Raw genomic sequence first — 21,463 nt, 5'->3', positions numbered from 1 at the left:
TGTGGTAAAAAGAAAACACAGGTGCTTGAAAAGAGCGTTTGAGTCCAGACTGAGTTAGGATATACCCTTAAATATTATAAAACATCTCTATTTAAAAAGATTATAGTATTACATCTGTCATATGGATTAGTGTTCTGCTCACTTCACCCTTAGATCTAACTGCAAATCACATCCTGACTATAGATTGGTTAGATTTGTATTGGATTCTTTTTAGCTTTTATAAAGAAAGCTTATACAGTACGTCTCAGACAGATTGAACATTCTGAACATTATTTACATTATAAAAACACTGAATTACTAATGACACCCATCTTAGAGTTTGGCTTTTCTACTTCCTGTCATTAACCATACATATCCATATATATCCAAATACAGTCCAATTTTATAACAACTACATTCATACCAATAAATTATTTTGATAATTAAATTATTGCCACGTTAAAGAGCATGACGAAGCGATGTATCTATTCTTATGTAATCCCTTCAGAGATAAAAACTAACGTTAGTCATTCAGTGACTAACATTATCACTCTAAAAATAAAAAACAAACTTTAAAAATAATATATATAGGCCTACAAAATCGTCAATGTCTGAATTACTTCAACATTTTCCTCGTATGTTATCGTGCTGAACTAAATCAGTCTGCAGGCGACAGAAAAGACAAATATATAGCGCTCTATCCAATGAAAACAATTTAGAAATAACCTTGTAAATGTTGCTTAAACAAACTGTAAAGTGTATTTTATATATGTGTAAATATCTGAACTGCTGAACTCACCTCAGAAGACACAACAAACGCGCTGACTGAACGAGGAAGGAAACTAGTGATGACGTCAGAGCGGCGATGCGAAATAAACGTTTATCACTCACCTAGTTTATCAAAAGGCGCCAAATAAAAAAATAAAAAAAACGCGCCAAAAATTGCTAACGGCAACAAAACATTTATAACTCAAAAAATAAAGCTAAAAGTTAATGTAAACAAAAATTCGATCTCAGTTGTGTGTAGAGTGAAAAGTAATTTATTAGACAGTTAAAGAATTTATTTAAAGGCATTATTTATTATTAAATTTAAAACACGGAAAGACCAATGAGCGATCATAATAGTTAATGGCTTTCAGATATAACGAAAATTATGAATTGATTATTTCTGGACACAAGTAGAATCAACAGACAGTAAAAAGTGTCCAACTTTTGGAGCTATACGTATTATAAAATTAAGAGTCACAGAAAAAAAAAAAAAAAAAAAAAATCATTAAGAATGACATGCAGTATTATTTGTATGTCTACAACTGTGGATTTATATCCAAAAGAAATCTGAATATCAAAGCGCGAGCTATCTTTACTGCGGTCTGTAACCTAGTTAGCTAACATTGCGTAAGATAAACAAAGACTAGCTAAAACATTATAACATCCTAGACTTCGATTCTAAGATAAACACTTATTCAGTCGCAGTAAATCAGGTGTACCAAACAATCATAAAACAAAGAAGAATTATATGTTGAGTCATGAGTTAAGAAGTTCCAGACTTTATTGCTCCAGTCAACAAAGCTGAGATGCTGAACATCTAACGTGTCTATTTGAAAAAAAAAAAAAAGTTTCTAGTACTCTAGTTTTAATGAAAAATCCTAAGTTCATTTTTGGGTCTTACATGAACACTGATAATAGTATTACTTCTCACAATGTAACAAATAAAACATACAAAATACAACAAAACCATTTTTTACGTTTTTTTTTTTTTTCTGTGTTTTGCTCCAGAAATCGTGTAGAGGTACGAAAAAAATTTACTAATAATTAAAACACAAACAATGTTTTTGTAGTATAAAAAGGATTAACTTAATTAGAATGTTTACTTAAATGAAACAAATATGGTTTAGTAATTGATTAAAATATACATGAAGTTAGTATTCCTCCAGGGGGCGCTCAACATTAATGTAATTAAACATGGAGAGACTCTTAAACATAAAAATTATAAAACTATAGCACATGGACAGACGTCCCACGCTCAAAGAACATACAGTCTCTTACACCAGTATTTGTGATGTTCAGATTTGAAAACTCTTTCCACACAAAGAAACGTTTGCCGCATTGATGTCATTTGCGCAGCTTCTTTCCAGTGTGGGTTTTCATGTGTCGCTTTAGTGTAGGTTTTCGTGCAAAACTCTTCCCGCATTGATCACATGAGTGCGGTTTCTCTCCAGTGTGGATCATCTCATGTGTTTTCAGATGTCCTGACTGACTGAATCTCTTGTCGCAGTGTGAACACTTGTAAGGTTTCTCTCCAGTGTGAATCTTCTGATGCAGTTTTAAAACATCAGATCTAATAAAAGTCTTCCCACACTCAAAGCACTTATGATCTCTTACACCAGTATGTATCTTCTGATGTACTTTTAATTTTTGTGGATTTGAAAAACTCTTTCCACATAAAGAACATGAATGTGGTTTCTCTTGTGAATGAATGTTCAGGTGGGTCTTCAGGGTTGAAGCCCACAAAAATGTTTTGCCACACTGATCACATTCATGCAGCTTCTCTCCAGTGTGGATGTTCATGATTGGTGGATGTTCTCTTTCCACACTGACGGCAGGGGAAACATTTATTTTCTCTTCTTTTCAGTAAAGAAGCACTTTCAGTCTGTGAGCGAGTTTTTTCTCCAGTTTTGACGTGTTGTTTCTCCTCCATCAGGCCTGAAATTAAAGTAAATAAAGTTACATTACACATAAATCATAAAAAATAAGAGAGAAATGTGAGACAGCAGCTACACAAAATGATGATCATTATTTCATTTTTTATAAATCTCTTTACATGAACAAGGTACATTGATATAACAATTATTTTAGGCACAAATCCCATGTTTCTGTACTGAGAACTATTAAATGTTTCATCAATTCAACAATTATGTAACATAATATTACTGATAATAACCATACAGCAGTGCTACAGTTCTTAATAAAAACTTAGTAATAACTAATTGTAAAGTAATTAGCTGCCTTAAAATTTCCACTCAACACTGTTACAACTTACTTTCATTCCATTTCGATCTTTTCAAAAACTTTTTTAAAACGGCGACACCCAGGAAGTGACATCAGTTAGGGCTGAAAAGTCGAGTCAACTTAAGCGATTACGTTGATTCTGAAAATAAGATGATTTGCATAGAATGTGTTGTTTACATTCATTCCTAATCCTCTGTCATGTTTCACACAAAACAAGACTCACTAGAGATGATGCTAATAATAGCTGCTCACTTCACCCTTATATCTAACTGCCAATCACATCGTGACTCTGTTGTCCGAGGATGTTGAACAACTACAAATGGTTGAGTATTATCCTGGTTAGATTTGTATTGGATTCTTTTTTAGCTTTTTATACATATATATATATATATATATATATATATAAAGCTTATACTGTCTCAGGCACATTGAACATTCTGAACATTATTTATATTATAACAACGTTTATAAAGACATTGAAGTTGTTAATCTTTTATTGACACGGATAAAACATACAAACTACAACAATACTAATGACACCCATCTTAGAGTTTGCTTTTTCTACTTCCTAACATTAACCATACATATCCATATGAATCCAAATAAAGTTCAATTTTCTAAAAACTACATCCATAGCAATAAATTATCCTTAATTTATTGCCACCTTAAAGAGCATAACGAATCGATAAATGTTTCTATTCTTATAAAATCCCCTCAGAGATCAAAACTTAACGTTCGAGATAACATCACGTTCAATTACACTAACATTATCACTCTAGAAATGAAAAACAAACGAAAAAGATTATACAAAATCGTCAATGTCTGAATGACTTAAACATTTTCCTCATGTTCGACAGAAAAGACAAATATATCGCTCTATCCAATGAAAACAATTCAGAAATAACCTTATGAATGTTGCTTAAACAAAACGTACACTCACATAGCTTATTAAAACGCGCCAAAAAATGCTAACAACGACAAAACATTTATAACACACAAAAATAAAGCTAAAAGTTAATGTACAAAAATTCGATCTCAGTTGTGCGTAGAGTGAAAAGTAATTTATTAGACAGTTAAAGGATTTATTTAAAGGCTTTATTTATCATGAAATTTAAAACACGGAAAGACCAATGAGCGATCATAATAGTTAATGTCTTTCAGATATAACCAAAATTATGAATTGATTATTTCTTGACACAAGTAGAATCAACAGACAATAAAAAGTTTCTAAGTGTCCAACTTTTAGAGCTATACGTATTAAAAAATTAAGAGTCACTGAAAAAAAAAAAAAAACACTGATTTCAGACTGGAGGAAAGAAAAAAAATTCTTCACAAATCATGAATAATGACATGCAATTATTTGCATGTCTACAACTGTGGATTTATATCCAAAAGAAATCTGAATATCAAGGCGCGAGCTATCTTTACTGCGGTCTGTCACCTAGTTAGCTAACATTGCGTAAGATAAACAAAGACTAGCTAAAACATTATAACATCCTAGACTTCGATTCTAAGAAAAACACTTATTCAGTCTCAGTAAATCAGGTGTACCAAACAATCAAAGAAGAATTATACAGTATCTCACAGTTGTTGTGGGAAAAGTCCTCTCTTGAGTCATAAGTTAAGAAGTTCCAGACTTTATTGTTCCAGTCAACAAAGCTGAGATGCTAAACATCTAACATGTGTCTATTTGGAAAAAGAGAAAAAAAGAAAAAAGTTTCTAGTACTCTAGTTTTAATGTTCATTTTTTGGGTCTTACTTGACCACTGATAATAGTATTACTTCTCTCAATGTGACAAATAAAACATACAAAATACAACAAAACAAAACAAAAAAAAATACGTTTTTTTTTTTCAAAAATCTTACAAAAATAACAATTTACACACAAAAAAAACCTCAATGGAGATGATGCTAATGGCTAAATTTAAAATGTGCAAGAAACAAATAACGCACAAAATTAGTTTACCTTAAATTGTTTTTGTTTGTGTTTTAGTTTTGTTTTATATGAAACATGGTTCATCACAAATTAATGAAATAAATGCCATTATGACACCTATGTCTTGTAGATGTCACAATAGGTGAGCTTGTCATTTGCTTAACTCTGTTGTCACCAATAAAATGAGCTTAATGTGGCAATTTACAGATCTGAAGACATCAGCATAATGAATATGAAGCATATGAAGACATCAGCATAATACTCATTAAACAAGCCATTAAGGATCAGCAGCAGATCATCTCACTTTATTTTAAGTATTTTTCTGCTAGAAACAGATTGTTTTGAGTCAGAATATATGCTGAAAGCCTATGAAAGTGCTTTAATATTACTATTATTTCTCGATCTAAATACAGTTTGATATTCTAACAAATAGACTCACGACAATCAACTAATTAGCTCGCTAACATCTTACCGTTTTGTATGGGAAGAGTTAAATCATAAAACCTTCTTTCTTAAAATTGCTTTAGTTAGCAGACACAAGAATAGCGCCGAACCGGTTGAAAACCATTCAGAAATGACCCTGAAAAAATGTTGCTGAAACAAACAGTGTAAAGTTTGTTTTACAGGTTTGCGAAAAAGCTTTAACTGTTTACCTCAGAAGAAGACGATTCTGTGTGAATGGAGCACGCTATAAAGTTACTGAGGGAACAGACTTTTGAGATTGAAGCTTTAACTTGATATAGATCATTCATTTTTTTTGGTAAGTAAATTGTTATATTATATATAGTACGAACCCGATTCCAAAAAAGTTGGGACACTGTAGAAATTGTGAATAAAAAAGGAATGCAATAATTTACAAATCTCATAAACTTATATTTTATTCACAATAGAATATAGATAACATATCAAATGTTGAAAGTGAGACATTTTGAAATGTCATGCCAAATATTGGCTCATTTTGGATTTCATGAGAGCTACACATTCCAAAAAAGTTGGGACAGGTAGCAATAAGAGACCGGAAAAGTTAAATGTACATATAAGGAACAGCTGGAGGACCAATTTGCAACTTATTAGGTCAATTGGCAACATGATTGGGTATAAAAAGAGCCTCTCAGAGTGGCAGTGTCTCTCAGAAGTCAAGATGGGCAACCCAAGTTGTTATCAGCGCTCAGTTCAGAAGCCTGCATCTCTGATGGTATGGGGTTGCATGAGTGCGTGTGGCATGGGCAGCTTACACATCTGGAAAGGCACCATCAATGCTGAAAGGTATATCCAAGTTCTAGAACAACATATGCTCCCATCCAGATGTCGTCTCTTTCAGGGAAGACATTGCATTTTCCAACATGACAATGCCAGGCCACATACTGCATCAATTACAACATCACGGCTGCGTAGAAGGAGGATCCGGGTACTGAAATGGCCAGCCTGCAGTCCAGATCTTTCACCCATAGAAAACATTTGGCGCATCATAAAGAGGAAGATGCGACAAAGAAGACCTAAAACAGTTGAGCAACTAGAAACCTGTATTAGACAAGAATGGGACAACATTCCTATTCCTAAACTTGAGCAACTTGTCTCCTCAGTCCCCAGACATTTGCAGACTGTTATAAAAAGAAGAGGGGACGCCACACAGTGGTAAACATGGCCTTGTCCCAACTTTTTTGAGATGTGTTGATGCCATGAAATTTAAAATCAACTTATTTTTCCCTTAAAATGATACATTTTCTCAATTTAAACATTTGATATGTCATCTATGTTGTATTCTGAATAAAATATTGAAATTTGAAACTTCCACATCATTGCATTCCTTTTTTATTCACAATTTGTACAGTGTCCCAACTTTTTTGAAAACATTTAGTAGTGGTCAACACATTTTAAACATGGGGGAAAACATTTTCAATATGTGTTCTTGACTGTATGGACTTGTGAAACATTATCAGTCACTGTCACAAGTTTGCATCTAGCCAAAGGACAGTTCAAATCCCCTTTTATCACGGATGCTTCAAGAAGTGACTTGAGCAGACTTGAGACTGCCATATAACCCAGAATGCATCATGCTCCAACCAGTGAGCAGCAATGGTAGACATTAAAACATGAATAATTTTCAAAATATTACAATTGTGTCATGAAATGTAGTTTTAAGAGTTCTTCAGGCGAGAATGTAGCTGTGCAAACTTCAAATTTGTGGTCTATTTATAAAGATAGTGCTTATTTGAGAATTTGGTCTGCCGTTTGCGGATATGTAAGATCCAGGAGGTCACAGGGGCGCTCAGCGCTCATGTACCCGCCGAGAGCAACCTTACCTCGGCAAGTCCTTCTGACACTTGCTGCTTTGTAGTGGTTAAACATGAGATGTAAATCGCTTTGAGTATATCTAACGGACAATCTTTGTTCTCATAAATCTATTATTTGTTCTTGGGCAAATCATTTTGGCTGCGGGCAAATTTAAGTTTTTATCATTTGAGCCACTTCAGTCTCAGTCATGTGTGGGGTGAAATATATTTTATTAGGCATTTAAAAGCTTAATTTAAAACATTGAAAGCCCCCAAAACAATCAAACTATTTCATGGTTTTTAGATGGAACTAAAATTATTATATATATATATATATGTATATATATATTATTCTTGACGCAAGAAGAATAGACAATAAAAATGGACAAATAAAGTTATTGATAAAATGAGTAACAAGTTTGATAATTGATGAATCAAAAACAAAAAGTAAAACTGGAAACAAATGAGTCAGATCTCTCTCTTTATTGAGTAACAGGATAGCAAAACATCTCAAGAGAATAAAAGTGAAGGACAGTTGAAAAGTTACATGACAGTATATCTTACATCTGTGTTTTCTAACTAAACTATAAGTGGATGAATAACTAGTTTAAAAAACAACAATGAAGATAAAGTTAAAATTAAATCAGATTCATGTTCAGCTTCCTGAACAAGAACAGTTTGAACCTGTAAAAACCTTCTACTTTCCTTCATAAAACAAACTACAAATGATACATATGCATTATAAGAAAATTGAACATAAAATGAAACTTGAAAAAATAAATTATCAAAAGTATTTTACAAAAATAAAACTTTGTCCATCTTTGAGTTGATGTGAATCTCACAGTTGAAACTGTTTGTTTCAAAGATGAACTTTATTCACTGTGACAAATTTCTTTGTCTTGTTGATTGTAGTGGCTGGTTAGGACAGATTTTATTGCTCGATGGTATTATTGTGTCACGGCTGGTGAGGATGTGGCATCAGACCTGAAACTGCTGGATCTGAAGATGATCTACTTACTGTGGTTGTGTTTTGTATGAGTGCGTAGAGCAGATGATTGAGTGAAACTCTTCCCACATGCAGTGCAGTGATACGGTTTCTCTCCAGTGTGGATCCTCTCGTGTGCTTTCAGGGTTCCTGACTGACTGAATCTCTTGTCGCAGTGTGAACACTTGTAAGGTTTCTCTCCAGTGTGGATCCTCTGGTGCTGTTTCAAATCTCCAGTTGTAATAAAAGTCTTCTCACACTCAAAGCACATATTATTTCTTACACCAGTATGTCTTTTCTGATGTACTTTTAAATTGTGCAGATGTGAAAAACTCTTTCCACACAAAGAACATGAATGTGGTTTCTCCTGTGAATGAACTTTCAGGTGATCCTTTAGGACTGAAGCCCTCACAAATGTTTTGCCACATTGATCACATTCATGCAGTTTCTCTCCAGTGTGGATGTTCATGTGTTCCTTAAGGGATTCTTTATGTCTAAAACTCTTCCCACACTGATCACATGTGAACGGTTTCTCTCCAGTGTGGATCCTCATGTGAACCTCGAGTCTCTGTTTGCGTGTGAAACTCTTTCCACACTGACGGCAGGTGAAACATTTCTGTTCTCTTCTTTTCAGTAAAGAAATACTTTCAGTCTGTGAGTGAGCTTTTTCTCTAGATTTTACATGATGTTGTTTCTGCTCCTCTTCACTCTCCTCATTCTCCTTCATCAGGTCTGAAATTACAGGAAAAACTCCACAATTATCTAACATAATATTAACATTTAAAAACTACACAATAGTGCTACAGTTCTGACAGTCTCTCAGATGGACATTTATTTTAATAGAAATTTTGTAATTAGTACTTTTAGATGAACAATTAATTAGACATTGTACATTTTTTCACTCAACATAGATCTCTGATGAGTTAGAGAGGGTTCAAAAACTTTGCTGTCAGATAATATGTATTCCAACATCTCACCATGCAGTTACAATGTGAGGTCACAGTGATCCGAAAGTGTACCCCTGCTAGACATTTTATTGGACGTGGACTCCAACATCGCTCAGATGTCAAATTCTGGTTGAAAATGAAAATTGGGTTGACGTCTAAACATTTGTTTGATGTCAGGCTCCAATGTCATTAAACAACTCCAAAAAACAGCATTACCAGCTTCACTTATTACAAACCAGACTTTATTTCTGTCAAATGTGTACAAAAGTTTGTATTGAGATTAACAGAGGTTTAGATGTTGATGATTAATCGAAAATAATAGTTCGATGTCACCATTATGGAGATCAGTGTTTGCTTTAGTTGGACAGTTTGACTCGTGATGTTTTTCTGTGGTTGTTGTAACTGTTTGTTACGGCAAGAGCTTTTTTTTTAAATTATTGTGAACAGTTCTTTTTTTAATGAATCCCCCAAATCTTCAGATTAAAACACTGCTGGATCTCAGGCTGTAGAATCCCAGGATTGGTATGATCATGTAAAATAGGTACAAGAGATTATACTCTGGAAAAAATCAAATCACTACATGATGACAATACCTTTATTATCAACAAGTTGGCAACATACTTGATCACATTTTCTTTTGCTGTTCTTGCCATAACAAACAGTCACAGCAGACAGGGAAAAACTGACATTAAAAAGTCAAGCCCAACTAAAAACACAAACACTGACCTCCACAATGGTGACCAAACCAAAGAATTACTTTCGAACAAACATCAACATCTAAACCCTTTTAATCTCAATAAGGACTTCTGTACACATATGACAAAAATAAAGCCAATCATGTTTGTAACTGAAGCTGCTAATGCTGTTTTTGGAGTTGTTTAATGCCGATGGAGCTTCACTTTAACCTGATTTTTACTTTCAAACAAAATTTGACATCTGAACGACGTTGGAGTCCAGTGCCTGCTGGGAAACTTCCTGCTAAAACTTTATAAGAGTGTTAGGGGATAATGTTCGATCATACCACTAAACATGTGTAGAATGCTTTTAGATAATGTTATCCCCTTTTAGGAGAACATTCTGGTAACAAAAATAAAACTAGCTACTGAAAACATTACAAGAACATAATCTTCTCAGAACGTTCTTAGAACAATAACATTCTAGCTGGGGTGACCTCACATTGTGACAACATGGTTAGATTATTGTGAGTTCAAATTGTTGACTTGGTTATCTACTACGGCAGCGCAGGAAATTAGCCGTGCCCAAGAGTAAAACAAAAAGTCATGAACTTTCTTTTATTCCACGTGCTCTTAAATTGCTGTACAAATAACTTTTAGGTGTTTGATTGTATGAAGTTTATTTCTGCTTTTTTTCTGTGTGCTGTATTACCTCACAGAAATTAATGATACTATTATTATGTCTGAATTAATTTGCTTTAAACCAGGTGTATAATGGTTGTTTCTGAGTATGTGTTATGTCTGACACATTTCAGGGTTTTGTGCTGCAATATCCTGCCTTGTCAAACCTTAAACAAAACTTAACTAAACTTAATTATATAATTAACTTCAACACTAATTCAGTGTTACCTTTTCACACTCTGAGTGTGGACTCATATAAACCCCAGCAGTGTTAATTTAACACTGAGGATTTTGATGACATCTGTGTTTTCTAAATACACTATAAGAGGAAGAATAACTAGTTGTTTTAAAAACAAAAATGAAGAACAAGGTAATCATAAATCAGATTCTTCTTCAGCTTCCAGAACAAGAACAGTTTGAACCTGTAAAAACCTTCTCCTTTCCTTCATAAAAGTGTAAACAAACTACAAATGATACATATGCATTATAAGAAAATTGAACATAAAATGAAACTTAAAAAATTTAATTATTATAAATATTAAAACATAAAAATAAAACTTTGTCATGGTTGATGAAGATGTGATGTCAGACCTGAAGGTGTTGGATCTGAAGATGATCTACTTACTGTGATTGTTTTTTGTATGCCTCTGTAGAGCAGATGATTGAGTGAAACTCTTCCCACATGCAGTGCAGTGATACGGTTTCTCTCCAGTGTGGATCCTCTCGTGTGCTTTCAGGTCACCTGACCGTCTGAATCTCTTGTCGCAGTGTGAACACTTGTAAGGTTTCTCTCCAGTGTGGATCATCTGGTGCTGTTTCAAATCTGCAGCTCTAATAAACGTCTTCCCACACTCAAAGCACATATGATTTCTTACACCAGTATGTATTTTCTGATGTTTTTTTAAACTTTGCAGAAGTGAAAAACTCTTTCCACACAAAGAACATGAATGTGGTTTCTCCTGTGAATGAACTTTCAGGTGATCCTTCAGGGCTGAAGCCCACAAAAATGTTTTGCCACATTGATCACATTCATGCAGTTTCTCTCTAGTGTGGATGTTCATGTGTTTCTTAAGGGACCATTGTTGTCTAAAACTCTTCCCACACTGATCACATGTGAACGGTTTCTCTCCAGTGTGGATCATCAAGTGAATCTTCAGATTCTGTTTGCGTGTTAAACTCTTTCCACACTGACGACAGGAGAAACATTTCTTGTCTCTTCTTTTCAGTAAAGAAGCACTTTTAGCCTGTAAGTGAGTTTTTTCTCCAGTTTTAACATGATGGCGTTTCTCCTCTTCACTCTCCTCATTCTCCTCCATCAGGCCTGAAATTACAGAAAAAAAAAAACTCCACAATTATCTAACATAATATTAATATTTAAAAACTACACAATAGTGCTACAGTTCTGACAGTCTCTCAGATGGATATTAAATTTATTTTTATAAAAATAAATGCAATCACTACTTTTAAATGAACAATTAATTAGCCATTGAACATTTTTCACTCAACACTGTTACAACACAATTTCCTCCTTTAAAAATTAGAGTGTTTGTTAAAATGGTGACATCATCTGAACTCTTTCTAGCGTAAGATGGGAAAATAATCTCAATCCATTGTAGTGTTGACTGCATACATCAACCCTGTTACCAAAGTTATAAGAGAAATAACTTTATATTATGAAATACAAGCAGACGTGTGCTGGTATCTGGTAATATGATACAGTTTTTGTTGTGTGATGGTTGTTCATGAGTCTCTTGTTTGTTCTGAACAGTTAAACTGAGCTCTGTTCTTCAGAAAAAATCTCCAGGTCCTGCAGATTCTTCAGTTTTCCAGCATTTTTTGCATATTTGAACCCTTTACAGCAGTGATCCCTTCCATTAGAGTTTTCCCACCTTGCTTTTTAATCGCTTATGGTCACTGGCGTAGAGCAAACGTTTTCAATTAAACACTATGTAAGTTTACCCCGCCAGAGGTCACATTTTCAAAACAATAACAAAGGCAAAGCTTGATGACTCTATGAAGAAGAGAGGAATGATGGGAAATGTTGTTTTCACCATGCAGAGTATGGAATTCATGAATCATGTTCACGGATGAGGTGATGAATTATTGTTTACCGACAATATTTTATGACACTGTAATGAATTTGCTGCAAGGAACGTGAAATTTAATGCTATAATAGCCTGTTACTGATATGTGACTATTTGTCAAATGGTTTGGTGGGTTAATGCTGCGCAGTTTTACGTGTTTAAAAAAGATGCACCAATCACAGCCCAAGGTCCTCATCCAAAATAAAAAATTTACCCTCTCCAAACCCCTCCAATTGTCCTCAGTCAATCCATCAAGTGAAAAATCTGTGTTGGCTAAACAAGTCCCAAACACAAAACACTGACATGTTTTGCTTCTGGGACAGTGAGAGACAAAATTACCACCACAATTCAAAATATCCAACTGGACCGACAACACGGCTTGGCAAACCAAACCATTCCATCAGCTCAACATACCACCTCTGACTGATCCCGTCAGGATTCATTGAATTAATTGAAATTCAATTAGGCCAATTGAAAAATACAGACCTCTGACTTGGAGAGGTCCCAAACTCCCTACATTGAATGAAGTTGAGCTTTTCATACACGACTCAGGAGTTGCTCTTTTGTATACTTTCCTCATTTGATAATTGTTTTCTCTACATCTTTTCCCTAAATCTCCTATCCAGTATACATTAGCTCATGTTTTGTGGAATTCTGTGACAATTATTTAGGCTCTTTGGTGGTCTTGCCTTGTATTTTAACCCTTTGATTGTCTGTCTGTTGCTTTCTCGTTTCCAGATCTTTTCTCAGAGCTTACTTCCCTTGCTTTATCCATTCATCAGTCCTCCCTATGACTCACTCTAACTCCATTATATCTGCCAAACTTTAATTAGATGTCTCTATTTTCTTTAGACTATCTTCAGATGGCCTTGATGTCTCTATTCTTGACTCCCCCTTTTGGCTTGATGCCTCCATTTCCCTTTCATCCTCGCATCTGCTACCTTCTCCCTGTAACTTGATGTGCTTATCTCTCTTTCTTCATTATCCTGCATTACGCCTTGTGACATCTGAATGATTTTAATAGGCTACTTTTTGGCTCAAAGTTTTAGGCCAATGCATATAGCAGGGAATATAGCACATGACACACGACTCGTGTGACAGAAATACGTGCGCCAGTATCGAGTTCTCTTTTGCGCTTGAACAATAACACAGAATTATGCCTATTTTGTCACGTATCCTCATAAGAGCAGTCTTAAATGAGTTAAATAACATCTTAAAATAACTTAAAGAGTTGTGAGAAAATTAGATTTAAGCTCTTAAAGTGACAGCAGCCTAATAAAGCAGGTGCTGTGATGTCTGTCATTAATGTTCATCAAAGAACAAAGGTAACAGAGAAAATTGTAGCTTTAATAAGGATTAGTATATATTTCATTTATCATTTATGCAGTGAAGACTGTAAAGTGTTTGACAACTTTGACAATTTCTGCATATTTCCTACCTGTTAGACAGGTATATGACATTCATTATAATGGGTTTGTGTGAAGATTGTTTTAAGTTCACTTAAATAAAAGTTAATTTTTAAAGACTAATAAAGGTTGAAATTGATAACTGTAATATTGCATGTCTATAATTAAAGGGGTGGTATAATGCCACTTTTACAAGATGTAAAATAAGTCTCTGATGTCCCCAGAGTGTGTATGTGAAGTTTTAGCTCAAAATACCCCACAGATCATTTTTTAATAGCATGGTAAATTTGTCACTTTTTGAGGGTGAGCAAAAACGCTCCGTTTTTGTGTGTGTCCCTTTAAATGCAAATGAGCTGCTGCTCTCAAAAGGGGGCGGAGATTCAGGAGCTCGTGTTAGCACTTAGCAGCGCCTCACATTACCTCACGCGGACTCCCTGAAAATGTCAGACTGTTCAGCCTTTTATGTTCAAAACGAAGTCGGACAATGATGGAGAGACTCAAGAAGAAGTGACAACATGTAGAATGCAATCTGAATGAATGATGAATTTATGTAGCTAATGTGGAGTTAACTATCTTAAAGTCATGAATTAGCATATTCTGTCATGATAATCTATAAATCACTCCTGTGGGAACTGTTGTAAGATCCTACAGAGACAGAATATATGCTGCATGAAGACAGAACAGGTATAGTTTAGTTTAATTACGGTTTTAACTTATGTCTTCTTGCTTTTATGACATGCTATTGCATTTGTATATACAGTAACATGGCCTCACCCCCTTTGTTAAGTGTTCTCGGGGGCGGGGTTTATTTAAATTCTAGGGTTAGTGATGTCACCAACCCAGGAAGAAGCTCGCTGTAGTCCCTACCAGCCGTTTGTTGTAGTTTTTAAAAAGTGATTTCTTTAAAAGACAATATCTCCGTTTGCATTGAACTTTGAGCGCTGTAACTTTGCAGATACTGTTTATGCTCAAACAGCAACATTACACACTAACTAAAGTTAAAAAAGTGAAATCGTGATGAACCACCCCTTTAAAAAAAAAAAAAAAAAAAAAATCAGTAGCAGTATTAGTATCAGTGATTTTGGCCTTCATTCATAAAAATATGCAATTAAACATATTTAAATTATACTGTCTTCTGTTGTTTGTATATTCATTTAGAGAGTAACTGAAATTATTACAATATAAAAATATTAAAAACTGATTAATCGTGATTACTGAAAAAAAATGTGTGATTAATTCGTTACTTTTTTAATCGATTGACAGCACTAATTTAAATATAGCTTAAATTTATTTTACACCCTCAACTCAATATTGTATGGCATATCTAATATTGCATTATTTAACAGGTTATCGCGTATTGCATTTTTCTTCAGTATCATGCAGCCCTACCTCTTACTTCTCTTGTTCCTGTTATGACATAAGGTGGTGCATGAGGAGGTGATCTTTCGTTTTTCTTTTCAGTGTTGTCATTATATCTCCCTTTGACCCATCTCCTAATTTTTGTAATAATTTTTCTCCCTCTTTTCTTTAAATAAAGTCAGTACTTGTTGTTCTTCCCTTTTTGCTTCTCCCTTTTCACTCTTACCTCTGACCTTTTTATCAATGATTCAGTTTCTCTGCACAAAACCACATCACATGTTCCCTCAGCTGGACATTTTGTATTTAAGCTTTTTGTCCTTTTTCCCCATTTTTGGAGGCTGTCCTATAGTATCTCTGCATTGATGTCTTGATCTTGGCATCTGATGCCACTGTATCCTGGCTTGCTTCTATTCTTAACTAGTTATCACCAGGATGATCAGACAATATTAAGATATTAGATTAGTCTTTCTCAGTTATCTTAAAATGGCAGTTCCTCTACTTCGGGTCCACTGGTGGGAATGATGTTCAATAATCAAAATGTTGTTCAGAAGTATATGTTGGAATTTGTTCTGCACTTTCGGGTTTATAAAATAGCCAGAACTAGAAAGGGTGAACTCTTTCTCTCTGTCTTGCTTCAGGTACTTCTTATTTTCTCACTAACAGATGTGTTTCTGTTTGGATCACAGCGTCTGCAATCTGGAAAATGTCCAAATAAACGGCAAAGCCAATATCTGGGAATGTTCTAGTTCTTACTACAGTTCTTGTACAATTCTTTACATCCCCTTTATTATTTTGAATTTTAGTGTACATTAACAATCTGGTCTTTCCATTTCACAAAACCTGCAGGAATATCCACATGTTTCTGAACAACACTCTCATATGCTTTATGTACACAAAGCAACTTAAAGCAGCGTGGGTTATTTTTAAGCGAGATAAGCAATGCATCTTAATTCTTTAAACTTGACACTACACTATATACAATACTTTATGCCTCAACCACTCCTTTTTATCTAGTTTTTCATTCTCGGGCTGTCCCTTTTTTCCTGCAAACTGACAGCCCTTGTCTGTTGATGATCAGATAGGGCTCTCCGCTCTTTTGAGATTAGTTCAGCGCCGGACCCTCCTGCTTGCTTTGACCGTCATGCAGACAAGTGCAGTCACACACTTTCTGCATAAATCTCTGCTTCAATTCATTTATTACGCATGCAACACTCCCGGGACCTGGAAATTGCTTCTCTCTCTTTACTTTAATCAATTAAATTTAATTCAGTTATCTTTATTTTTTAATTTTGGTTCATTTTGTTGAAATCTTAGGCAGTTACCATCCAGGCACTAGCTCACAAGGGGCCACATAAAACAAATATGAGTAAAATTGCTTACCTTATTTGTATGGCAGCTTTGTTTCGTGATGTCTCGTGCCAACACGCCCACCGTGGTCCTATCCCGTCCTTTTCCTGGCTGTCTCGCCAATTATGTCGTGGCAGATTCGATGTCTCCGTGTCCCTTCAGTTCTGGTCTCAAAGAAAGCTCTCAGAGTCAAAGTTTTAACTTCATTTTCAAGCAACAAAGTGAGATGCCAGCTGATCATCTGAATTTGTCTCAACAGTTTCTTATCTGTTATTTCACCCCTCCTGTTTTCTGTTTTTCTTTTGCCTTTCTAATTGTGGAATTCTGCCAATTCTTGGGCAACCTTTTCTCACAGACAAAATATACCATCCTCCAAGGACAATCAACTCTTCCCAGAGGCAAGAAGCCTCCATGTGACAGCTTTTATCATTAGTATTATTCTTTTCAGACCCACCTGTTATTTACTGGAAAAATCCCTGACCAAGCAAAATATGCTCAGTGACCAAGCTAACTTCTCAGATACATTTGATCCTTGTAATGACAGTCACATGAGGCCTCAAAAGAGCATGCGAAATAGTATACTATTGTACCATACTATTGTAATCAGGTTTATCGCTTTTTGTTAGAAAGTTATGTCTAACTTACATGTTCCTCCTCCTCCAGCTGCACTGTTACCTCATCATCCTTCTCTGGCAGCTAAAACAGAGGATCACCTTGTTAAAGGTGCAGTAGGTGATCTGAGAAAATGCTAACATTAGCCTGCTAGCACTGAAAGCATACGATCCCACCCTCAAAGCAAATCGCCGTCCTAAGCCACGCCTCCTCCAAAACACATGAACACACACACACACACACAGCTGCTCTCGGCAAAGTGTTACAACAGACGGCTTTAAACTCTCTCGTCTCAAAGCACATAACATTACAATAATAATGACGTAAACAATTTAGAGAGCTTGTGCCTAACTGCTGCAGATTCATTTTGGTGTTGACACTGTTGACATGGAAAGCTCAGAGTCTGAGGACGTGAACAGCTCCGGTTAGAACAGGTTTGACAGGCAGGTATGGACATTGTATTATTTCATTCGGACTGAATATAGAGATTGGATGAACATTTTACGGTCCTATGCCTTCCATAGATTATATATATATATATATATATATATATATATATATATATAAATACATTTAGACTGTTTAACACAGTGATTGCTATCAGAATATGAAGATACTTTCAACCAGTATAACAAAAAGTGTTTCTGTAGAGAATCACCTATTATATTTATATATTTAATGTTTCTATTATGTGTTTTTTAGTACTTTTTAAAGAAATCTCTTCTGCTCACCAAGGCTGCTTTTATTTGATCAAAAATAGAGTAAAAAGATACAGTGAAGAAGTGTTTACTTCCCACACTTCAGTCATTCCCAGACTTTCTCATTTTTCACCTTTCCCTTGAATCTCAGGTCCATTATAGCAGCCTCCTCAAAAAAAAAAATACCATATCATCTTCCTGTACATGGAAAAAAAATAAAATAAAAATTAAACAATAGTTTTACTGTAAATGAATAGGGAATTATGAAGTGTTCTTTTGTATTGTTTTTCTGCACCTGCTAATGTTTGGATAATTCACTGCAGACTTCTTCTTTAATGGTGGCCACAAACTGTGAATCTGGTTCCCAAGGCAGAATCTGGACACATGTAACACACTGCCTGTCACTTGACACACGATGTAAAACTCTGACCAAGTCTTTTTTTTTCCAGAAGGAAACACAATGCATTCAAAAATCGGGGTGAACATTTTTTCATTTAATACTGCCCTTCGGAAGCTTCAGAAGATACTTATATGTTTCTCAGAAGACAAAAAAGTGCAATTTATCCCGTTCATTCAATTCAAAAAGTTTACATCCTGACTCTTAATGCATCATGTTTCCTTCTGGAGCATCAGTGAATGTTTGAACCTTTTTTAATAGTTGTGTTTGAGTCCCTCAGTTGTCCTCAGTGTGAAAAGATGGATCTCAAAATCATACAGTCACTGCTGGAAAGGGCTCAAATATGCAAAAAATGCTGGAAAATCAAAGAATTTGCAGGACATGGAGGATTTTTCTGAAGAACAGAGCTCAGTTTAACTGCTCAGGACAAATAAGGGACTCAGGAACAACCATCACACAACATAAAACCAGCTTGAAGAAGAACCCAAGTGCAGTTTATTGACTTAAACAATCAAACATAAAACAAACAAAGACTTTGCATGGCTTGGCTACTTGACTTGAAAACATGAACTCACCAACAGTGGTACACAGACAATACTAGACAAGAGAACAATTAAACATGAGGGATATTTATACAGAGAGAGTAATGACAAACAAGGAACACCTGTGTACAAATTAACTAATGAACCAATCACAAAACAGAACTGAGAAACCAAACCACATGACTAAAACAACCAATGACAACAAGACACGTTAGGTGTGTTCGACATTGGCTGCAGCTGGATGTAAGGAGGAGGAAGTCGAGGAGGAGCTGAAAACGGAGACGTGAAGTCGGACACTTTCTGCTTCTCGTAGTGACGCTCACATTGTGTTTGCATACTTTATCAAAGCTGAAGTGAAATAAATGCAATATTTGACTAATACACTGATGTTTCAGAGACATTTTCATTCAATACTTTATGTACTGCTTACAGCGTCTGTGTTTACAAGAATAAAGTTTAGAACAGAATGAACCAGCCGGCTGATCTTGAATCATTTGAAGCCATTTGTCACAGTCACATGGCGTTGGTACTGTCTCGAGCGCTATATAATAAGTGTGTTCGACATTGGCTGCGGCTGGATGTAACCGATTGGTGAGAGTAGCCCGCAGGCAGGAAGGAGCTGAAAACGGAGACGTGACGTGAAGTCGGACACTTTGGAGTACTGGGAAAACTCCCAGTATTCCAGGTGGCCTGTCCGCCCCTGCTTTCAACAGACACTCCTTGTTTTGAGTCTCGGGCCTGTGAGGAAAGCGACGTTATTAAACACTACGTTCTACGCAAGACAGTAACTACTACAGTACATCCCGAATCTCTATGTCTAGTGACAATCAACTCTTCCCAGAGGCAACCCACATAGCAACATTGTGTCGGCCCAGATCCGGCCCACATCTGGCACATGTGGCATGATGATCTGGCCCACATGCTGCAATGAATTACGGTCCTTGTGTGTGCCGATTCTGTTTGCCAGATCTGAGCCACAAGCAGGCCACAGCAATGCCACATGTCAGCCAAGAGCAAAGAAATAAACCTAAACTGGACCTTATCAGAGCCACAAAATCTGTGTGTATTAAGTATAGAGTCATCTGAGCCTTAATAAGCTGTTAACAAGCAGAATCACTGAAGAAAAGAAGAGAACAGAAAAAGAGACGAGCAGAAACACAAGAACTACAACTGACTTCAGCCACAGCCTTAGATGAAATCAACTGAAGATGAAAGACATTAAATCTCAAGATCTCAACAGAGGATGATTAAACAACTCCACAAGCAGCATTACTAGCTTCACTTATTACTAACCAGACTGACTTTATTTCTGTTAGACATCTGCAAAAGTTGTTATTGAGAATTAACAGGGGTTTAACTCTGTGAAAGTGTGTTTGTTAAACACATTTGCAGTAGCAAAGGAAGCTAAAGTGCAATGACATCAAGTGACAACAATGATGGTTGTCATGAAATGGTCTGATGTCATTTGAATCTAACAATTGTGTTGTGCTATTAATTCATTTATGTTATAAACCCTGTGTTACTACAGCATGAGTTCTCGCAGCAATCAGTTAGAAGATTTTAACAAACATGAGAAAAAAATGTTAGTCTATGATGACACACACAGACATCAACAATCACCGTATGAATCTCAACAATGGTGACAATCAAAACTGCCATGCTGCAATGCATGCTGGGTGTTTTGTACTATGCTGGTACCCAGCATGCATCCCACTTTTGATTGTCACCATTGTTGAGATTCATATGCTGATTCTTGATGTCTGTGTGTGTCATTATGGATTAATTTTTAGTGCTCATGTCTGTTCAAATCTTCTAACTGATTGCTGCAGGAACTCATGCTGAAGTAACACCAAATAAAATGTTTTCTTTTACAGGCAAAATGAGCCAAAAAAAGAGATTTAACTGACTGAAAAGTCAAAAATTATTAAATGCCCATGAGAAGGATGCAATACTAGAAAGGTCAGCTAAACAGGCAAACAGGTCGGACAAAAACAGGTAGAGAAGAAAAGACATATTAACTGCAAATGAATTAAGGTGAAGAATTTAGTGTGAAACCATCAGGAACCCTTTAGTCTCCAGCACCACCATTTTCCAGAACTACAACCTACCTGGAGTCTCCAGAAGTGCAGGGTGTCAGGATCTCAGAGACTTAGGTTAGTTAAAGAATCCTTAAATATGACCCTCACTTAATAAGCATCACAAGCTGAAGTGTTGTAAAATACATGGAGACTGTTTATATATATATATATATATATATATATAAACTTACTGCCAGATTTTGGAAGATAAATTCTTCAAACAGTGGTACAAGAGGATGTGGGGCTGGTCCTTCAAGAGTCACTCTCAATCTGTCTGTCTATAAAGCCTATAAAAACACTCACTTTATCTGTACAAGAAAACTTGCTTAATAATTATGCACACCTGAATATAAGGTGTTTTTCTCCTTCAGCCTTCATGAACAATTATACTTAAATAAATGATACAAAATTAATAGTAGTTAAGATAGATGTGGTTTGGAATTGGTAAAATGTGCT

At 35.4% G+C, this 21,463-nt stretch overlaps 2 protein-coding genes and 1 pseudogene across 9 annotated transcripts in view; all 3 read right to left on the bottom strand.

Annotated features, from left to right (window-relative positions):
• LOC127521168 (gastrula zinc finger protein XlCGF49.1-like) overlaps positions 1–21,463 on the bottom strand; it is a 67,717-nt pseudogene that overhangs the window by 2,440 nt on the left and 43,814 nt on the right.
• Positions 1–21,463, bottom strand: part of LOC127521159 (gastrula zinc finger protein XlCGF7.1-like) — a 56,710-nt gene that overhangs the window by 2,793 nt on the left and 32,454 nt on the right. The window lies entirely within an intron of this gene.
• On the bottom strand, positions 7,662–18,982 carry LOC127521147 (zinc finger protein 271-like). 8 transcript variants are annotated; one of them, XM_051910194.1, is made up of 7 exons: positions 18,963–18,982; positions 18,286–18,366; positions 18,024–18,188; positions 17,326–17,376; positions 16,714–16,844; positions 11,110–11,805; positions 7,662–8,914 (listed from the first exon to the last, which is right to left on the bottom strand). In XM_051910194.1, the coding sequence occupies exons 6-7, from the start codon at positions 11,798–11,800 to the stop codon at positions 8,208–8,210; spliced, it is 1,398 nt and encodes a 465-aa protein (XP_051766154.1). In that variant the 5' UTR covers positions 11,801–11,805; positions 16,714–16,844; positions 17,326–17,376; positions 18,024–18,188; positions 18,286–18,366; positions 18,963–18,982; the 3' UTR covers positions 7,662–8,207. The 8 variants fall into 8 exon arrangements, with proteins under 8 accessions (XP_051766154.1, XP_051766157.1, XP_051766159.1 ...); XM_051910197.1 differs by having other exon boundaries at positions 18,124–18,188; XM_051910199.1 differs by having other exon boundaries at positions 18,124–18,156.

The sequence above is a fragment of the Ctenopharyngodon idella genome, chromosome 10 (assembly GCF_019924925.1).
Source record: "Ctenopharyngodon idella isolate HZGC_01 chromosome 10, HZGC01, whole genome shotgun sequence".
NCBI classification, from domain to species: domain Eukaryota; kingdom Metazoa; phylum Chordata; class Actinopteri; order Cypriniformes; family Xenocyprididae; genus Ctenopharyngodon; species Ctenopharyngodon idella.
The sequence above is the reverse complement of the archived record's forward strand: the minus strand, read 5'-3'. Positions and strand labels throughout refer to the sequence as shown.